Consider the following 7,986-nt stretch of genomic DNA (forward strand, 5'->3'; position numbering starts at 1 on the left):
GAGGCTGTTACTTGGAAATTGTATTTCTTTTTCAGTGGTTCTTTATAATTACTAGACTGGAAAAGACTATTGGGTTAATGTTGCCTTTTGTCATGAACACTGGAAACTAATCAGTTAACCCCTAGTCGGCAGGACTGATTAGCAGGTTAATCTTCTTCTAAAGGGAAAACAAATTCTCACACATTTAAGGAATGCAAAGGATTTTGCACATCTTTTACAGTAACAGATTATCCCCTGTGATGATAAGGATAGATTAACATCCGTGCCTGTGTGTTCACTAGGTTTCCTGTGAGTGTGTCAGTTCACCAGTGTTCCATCTCTCCGTTAAAAAAAATACTAGTTTTACTCTATGATTTGGATCAGTTCTTCAAAAGTGCAGTCTTAAGACACTTTGGGTCTTTTGGAGATTCTGCCTTGTGATTTTGCTGCAAAGGTCGAAGGGAGCTTTTTCAGGTGTGCAAACATGGAGAGCATGGTTCTGCATTAGCCAGGTGTGCGAGGGGGGTGTTTGTTTGCTTGTTTATTGTTGTTTTGAGTAACCCAGCCTGGCCTCTAGCTTGCCATGTAAACAAAGGAGACCTGAACTCCTGCTCCTCCTCCCCCACCTCCCAAGGGTGTGCGCCGCCACACGTGGTTTCTGTGGTGCTCAGGATGGGTTCCAAGGCCTGTGATGGGAAGGAAGCTCTCTGCCCGCTGAGCTACACCCTTCCCGGTTTTGGCTTTTATGGAAATTCTGTAAAGAAAGTCAAGAACATTGGAGCTTTGTTGTTGCTGTTGTTCCCACAAAGTCAAGAGAAGACTCTGAGCACATTGCTAGGGATTGTAGAAGAAGGCAAGGAAGGTTATACAGAAACAGCTTAGCAGGCTCCTTTTACTCCTCATTCCCATCATGCTTTTCAGTCATTTCTGCGCACTCTGGCATGCATCATACAAGGGGATGCAACGTCAGTCGATATCGTTGAGATGATTGAACTCATAAAATCAGCTGCAACACAATTCTGGTACTGTTGAAAGTTTATGAGGGCTGAGAGTTTGGCTGAGTAGTACCCTCAGAGGCTGAGGGGCTTGAGGTCTCTGCTGAGAGGAGTGAGCAGAGCAAGCCAGTGACCTGAGACCCGCAGACTAGACTAGACACCCACATGTTTTGGCTCGTACCTTGATCCTAACTAATCATTGTTCTGGTGTTCCCATTAAAAAGACTAAACTCAGTGAAACTCGTGTTTTTTAATGAATCTCAAGTTAGTAAGTTTCTGTCACTCTCCTTCCACAAGAGCCGACTGGTATCAGGAGGAACCCTCGTGTCCTCTGCTTGTGTTCCTGAGCACTAAAGTCTTCATTGCAGTGAGACACATACACTTACGGCCTTTTTACATCTTGTTGGTTGTATTTGTACGTGTAAGTTTAAAGTAGAAAATAATATATGCTGTTTATACGTTAAAATACTCCTGATTTTTAGAAATATATGCAAGAAGCACGAACCATAGGAAAAAACCTGAGGCAACCAAAACTGTCAGATCTCTCTCCTGCTGTGATTGCACAAACCAACTGGAAGTTTGTAGAAGGCTTACTAAAAGAATGCAGAATGAAGGTATGTATGCACCTCTCTGTTTCTTGCACTATTACAGCTGTTTCAAAATAGCAGGCTTATGAACTTCATCCCAAATCGTACATAGTAGCATAGGCGTGTTCCACCTTATTCGGCTTTACACGGGTTCCCAGGGTCGGAACCCGTGTATGGGGGCAAGCTTGCGTGGCAAGTCCTCCTACTCACAAACCATCTCCCTAGCCTTTAGCTATGGTCTTTCTCTGCAGCACAATATTAAGACACTCATAAGTTATGTGAAGAATGTTACTCTCTGATGTGAAAAGCAACACATTTTTGTGGTTATGTATATAAATGTATTAAGCCTTATTTGTGCTCAGACATGTGGTATGTGCTTAAGAGAAAAGATCTTATAGGTAATTGAATATTACCTATAATTCTCCACCCACAAAAGTTGCATTTATATAGGATAGCAATATAAATGAAAGAACTCAGGGTTTTGTTTTGTTTGTAACGTGAGCATATTCAAGAAAGCACCATTTTCAATATCCGTGTATATAGTGAATTAGACAGGATCCTACCGAGAGGAGCTATGCACTTTCTGCCTTGGTGTGTATGAGACCAGCAAAGGTTGGTGCAAATCAATGTACCTGAAACATTGGTGGTGTTCATTTTTTGGTACATCCTTGTGACAAAAAAAAAGAGAGAGAGAGAGAGAGAGAGAGAGAGGGAGGGAGGGAGGTAGGGGTCCTAGTTCACTCATGAACTAGGAACTTCTCAAAAAGAAGGAAATGAAGGAAGGGAGAGGGCAGGAGGACAGGACAGCTATTCATTTCTGTTGTGGTTTGGGCTTAAGTAGAGACAGCTTTAGTTTGTCAAGATGCTAGCTAGAGTCAGTAAAGGGCTAGCTGTGGAGGAAGAATGAGGTGCTGGTGTCAGAGGGTGCATTTCAGAAGTTCTAGAATAATTACACTATTACAGAAGTTAATAATCTAAATTACATGTGTTTTTCAAAATGTGAATGCCTACAAATATTACTTTATTGTTTCATTGGTATCCTTTCATTTCTCTGACATAATAATAAAATATAGAAGGTTATTACTCCAACCATTGACCACCAGATTAAGACATTGTGACTGGGGACTGGAGAGATGATTCAGCGGTTAAGAGCACTGACTGCTCTTCCAGAGGAACCAGGTTCGATTTTCAGCACCCACGTGGCAGCTCATACCTATCTGTCTGTGCCAGAGGATCTGATACCCTCACATATAGACATACATGCAATCAAACACCAATGCACATAAAATAAAAATAAATAAATTTTTTTAAAAAGACATTGTGACTGAAAATCTGTAATTAGAGTTATAATGAAGGGAAGCTAGATCTAGCGATTGACTCCATGGTTTTGAGTTTCACTGCTGTGGTAATATGTAACTACTCATAATGCTTTTAGACCAAACGCATGTTGGTAGAGAAGATGGGACATGAAGCAGTGGAACTGGGCCATGGCGAAGCAAACATCACTGGCTTGGAAGAAAACACCTTGATCGCTAGCCTCTGTGACCTCCTGGAGAGGATATGGAGCCATGGCCTACAGGTCAAGCAGGTAACTAGCTCAAGAGGCGCTCCTGGCATGGCCAGGTGACGCGCCTATGCCAAGGGGCTGTTCCAGGTAGCTCACACCATTAATTCTAGCACTGACAAAGCAGAAGCAGGTGGATCTCTGTAAGTTGGAGGCCAATGTGGTCTACATAGTGAGACCCTGTCCTAAGAAAGGAAAGAAGGCCAGGCAGTAGTGGTGTACTCCTTTAATCTGTGAGGCTTAGGCAGGCAGATCTCTGAGTTCCAGGTCAGCCTGGTCTGCCAGGACAGCCAGGGTCACACAGAAACCTTGTCGCAAAAAAACAAAAGGAAGGAAGGAGGCAAGAATGACAAGCTTCCTCAGCAGGTGACGGGGCTGGAGGAGTATGGTTGCTGTGGCCACAGGGTAGAGGGGAGGAGCTCCGGACAGTCCTCCTCCAGCTACACACAGGACGGGGAAATGTGGGAGAAGATGCCACAAGATGATTGATACAGCTCCCAGGCCATCAGTTCCAGCAAAAGAAACATAATGTAGGCCACACATTGTGGCATGCACCCTTCATCTCAGCACTTGGGAGGCAGAGAAGGTTGGGGGTGGGGACGCAGGCTGTGCCACAAAGTGGCTGCCAACACAGCTAAGCCTACACAGTAAGACTTTCAAAACAGAAAGAAAAGGAAAGAAGGAAGGAAGAAAATCTGTAATCAGCCTGGAGAGGTGGCTCAAAGGTTAAGAGCACTGGCTACTCTCCAGAGGTCCTGAGTTCAGTTCCCAAATAACCACATGGTGGCTCACAACCATCTAAAGTGAGATCTGGCGCCCTCTTCTGGCCATCAGGCACATATGGAGGCAGAACACTGTAGACATAATTAATAAATAAATCTTTTTTTAAAAAAGGAAGAAGGACTGGAGAGATGGCTCAGTGGTTAAGAGCACTGGCTGTTCTTCCAGCGGTCCTGAGTACAATTCCCATCAGCCACATGGTAGCTGATAACCACCTATAATGGAATCTGATGCTCTTTTCTGTCATGCAGGCTTACATGCAAATAAAGTGCTCATATGTATAAGTAAAGAAATCTTTTTAAAAAATAAAAAAAAGAAGGAAAGAACCCCTTGTCTTTTGCCAGGCAGTGGTAGAGCACATCTTAACCCCGGGAGGTTGAGGCAGGCAGATCTCTTTGAGTTCAAGGCCAACCTGGTCTACAGAGTGAGTTCTAGGACAGCCAAAGCTATGCAGAGAAACTCTTTATCTTAAAAGAAAGAAAGAAAGAAAGAAAGAGAGAGAGAGAGAGAGAGAGAGAGAAAGAAAGAAAGAAAAAATCTATGCAGGAACATCTTTCCTGACAAATTTAAAAGTATAATATAAACTTGTACACATTACAGAAATTATATTCTCTGTTAATTACAGTAAATTTCTACTTTTGTCCATATTTTAAAATAAAAAACACAGTGCTAACCAAGCCAGATGTGGTGGTGCATGCGTTTAGTCCCACTGTTGTGGGTTCACTAGAGAAGACTGCCCTGATGTGGGTATAAGCCAATAGAAAGTCTTTATTAGCCAGCCAGTGACTACACAGGGTGTTCAGGATTCCACTGTGGCCATGAGCCTTCCTCGGGATGAGCTCTTTTGAAGGGGGGGAGAGACAAGGTTATACGGTGTAGCCTTGGCTGCCCTGGAATTCACTCTGTAGACCAGGCTGGCTTCCAACTCCGAGATCTGCCTGCCTCTGCCTCCTGAGTGCTGGGAGTAAAGGTGGGCACCACCTCCACACGGCTTCAGGTGAGCTTCTAAGTACAAAAACCATGTCCTGAGGTAACATACTTCAGTCAGCAAGAACACTTAGCCAGAAGCAGAACTACAGAAGCCAAAAATAAAGGTTGGTGCATTCAGAGACTTTTCCATAACTGTGGACTTTGCTGAATTAGACCTTTGTTTTAGTTTTGTCCAGTGGTGCTATGTGCTGAATTTTACAGTCTGAATGGTACTTCTGTTTTGGAGTCAGTTGTGCTAAGGTCTGGGGCTCTGTTATGTCATTACTTAGCAGAAGCAAGATCTGAAGAGAGATCTTGTCTCAGAAAAAAAAAAAAATGCTTACCAAAATGAATAGTTCTTTATTATTTTAAATTACTTAGTAATTCAGGGTAGAGATTCAAATGGTCTTTGCTTTTGTTTTAGGTTACCCTCTCTCCCCCTTTCTCTTTTTCTCTTCTAACTTTCTTTCCTCATTGCTGTTCCATAAATCTAAAGATATTGTGTATCAATATACACAAATGCAGCTCGTTTCTAATTCCAAGGTTATTCCATACAACTAAGCCACTTATAACTGAGCCACATACAACTGAGCCACAGATGAGCCAAGTCTCTTCAAGACTGCCCTGGGCTTCTTAGCATGCTTTGCCAGGCTGTTGCCAGGATTCTCAGCAAAGCCAAGGAAGACTCTTACAACACCTGGAATGAGATGCTCAGTGTTACACAAAACTAAGGACATGGCTCAGTATTACTGTAAAACGTCTCGTTTGCAGTCTCCAGCATTACCAAAGCAGGTGCTGGAGTGGGGGAGTCACAGCTAAGAATGGATGAACCTGAGTTCCCAAACTTTTCAGTGACCCATATAATATCACTGATCTTAATGAGAAAAAAAAAAATTTTATTAATTGTTTCTTTAAAGTGGACATTTTGTGTCTTGTGCTTTCAGGGGAAGTCTGCCTTGTGGTCACATTTAATTCAATTTCAGGATAGAGAAGAGAAACAAGAACACCTCACAGATTCACCAGGTAAAAAGATGTTGGGGTAAGATAGATCGTTTCACATATCATGTATCCTGGGCTAACTGTCTACTCTTGCTCATCCTGTCTTCCCCTCCCAAGTGCTAGGATTACATAGGGGCATGAGCGAGATTGATTCAGCAGAGTGGGCAGTGTGGAGCCATGAGAAGAGCTGATTTAGATGGGCTTCTCCCCACCTAGAGGTCACTCTTACTGTCAGTAAGGAGAAAACAGAAGGAGCAATATTACAAAATAGGGATCTGGGGAAATCCACTTGACCTTTTGATTCTCAGCAAAGCAAAGACAGGCTTTCACAGTGTTACACACGACAGGATATAGATCAGTATTACAGCAAAACATTGCCTGGTTTCAGTCTCTGTGTGTCAGATGACAGTGTGCAGGAGTCAGTTCTCTCCTTTTAGCGTGTGGGACCTAGGAATTTAACTGTGGTTATCGGGTTTGATGGCAGGTGCCTTTTTCTGCTGCTCTATCTCACTGTCCCGTCCATGGGGTCCGGGTCAAATCATGGACCTTGTATTCATAAATGAACTTTCAGGAAAATGTACATGTTTATCTCCAAGACTCATGAAGAGTCAGGTTCTTTTGCTCAGCTTGTTTCCTCCTGTTTGAGATGGGGCTTCTGTCCAGGCTGTCCTAGACTTTGTGTAGGCTCCGCCTCTGTTCCAGAAGTAGCAGGAACTACCAGCATGTGTCACCACACTCAATATAGGAGCCGGGTTCGCCAGATCATAGAAGGCATCTCATGATATTGGCATCATAATTCTTCTGCTACTTAGACTTATATAGGATTCCTCAGGCCAAATAATTCAACTCATGGCAGTGCTAATGATCGATCCCAACGCCTCGGCCACAGACTCATACCCATGGCCAAGGGCTTGATTTCCTTTATGTGGGATAACCATGTATTTCATAAAGTGTAGAATTAGCAGTAGGAAAAGGTTTGCTGGGCACAATGTCACGTGGCTGTATCTCTAGTACTCAGGCTGAGGCTGGAGGATCATCAGTCTGAGCTACACAGTGAGACCTTATCCCAAAAGACCTGAAAGGGGGCAGGGAAAGAGTTTATAGTGAGTCAGCCATAGAAGAACCATTTTTTAAATTACAAATTCTTTCAAAACTTCAGAAGTGAAAAGTCTTTAAAAATTATTCTTTTGAGACAGGATTTCACTGTGCAGCTCTGGCTGGCTTGTAGCTCACTATATAGACTAGGCTAGCCTTGAACTCACAGAGGTTCCCCTGCCTCTGCCTACAGAATGCTAGGATCAAAAGTGTATAATTTCATACCCAACTGTAAAAAAATTCCTGAACTTCTAAGTTAAAGTGGGTGACATGGCTCAGTGAGTAAAGGCTTCTCTACCAACCCTGAAAACCTGAGTTTGACACCCAGATTTCATATGGTATGAGAGAATCAATGCCATAAAGTTATTTTTTGACCTCCACCTAGAAACTAGAACAAGAGAGAGCAAGTGTGTCTGTGTAAAAAAAAAGAAAAGAAAAGAACCTCCCAGGTTAACCACCAACTTAAAAAATAATGTAACACCGGGGCTAGAGAGACGCTCAGAGGTTAGGAGCACTGGCTGCTCTCCCAGAGGTCCCAAGTTCAGTCCCAGCACCCACATGGTGGCTCACAGCCATCTACAATGAGATCTGGTGCCCTCTTCTGGCGCACAGGCACACAGCACACATGCAGGCAGAATGCTGTATATGTAATAAATAAATGATAGATGGATGGATGGATAGATAGATAGATAGATAGATAGATAGATAGATAGATGGATAGATAGATATAGATAGATGGATAGATAGATGGATAGATAGATAGATAATAGATAGATGGATAGATAGATAGATAGATAGATAGATAGATGGATAGATAGATAGATGGATGGATAGATAGATGGATAGATAGATGGATAGATAGATAGATAATAGATAGATGGATAGATAGATAGATGGATAGATAGATAGATGGATAGATAGATAGATAATAAATGGATAGATAGATAGATAGATAGATGGATGGATAGATAGACAGATAGTATATAGATAGATGGATAGATAGATGGATGGATGGATA

General features: G+C 42.6%; 1 protein-coding gene across 1 annotated transcript in view; it reads left to right on the plus strand.

Annotated features, from left to right (window-relative positions):
* The window catches only part of Dennd5b (DENN domain containing 5B), a 127,483-nt gene that overhangs the window by 88,862 nt on the left and 30,635 nt on the right, over positions 1-7,986 (plus strand). The window contains exons 11-13 of the mRNA XM_055605614.1: positions 1,457-1,588; positions 2,997-3,149; positions 5,819-5,897. Coding sequence (XP_055461589.1) covers positions 1,457-1,588; positions 2,997-3,149; positions 5,819-5,897 — 364 coding nt within the window. The remainder of the gene's footprint in view (positions 1-1,456; positions 1,589-2,996; positions 3,150-5,818; positions 5,898-7,986) is intronic.

The sequence above is a fragment of the Psammomys obesus genome, unplaced genomic scaffold (assembly GCF_907164565.1).
Source record: "Psammomys obesus unplaced genomic scaffold, mPsaObe1.curated_primary_1811, whole genome shotgun sequence".
In the NCBI taxonomy this organism is placed as follows: Eukaryota; Metazoa; Chordata; class Mammalia; order Rodentia; family Muridae; genus Psammomys; species Psammomys obesus.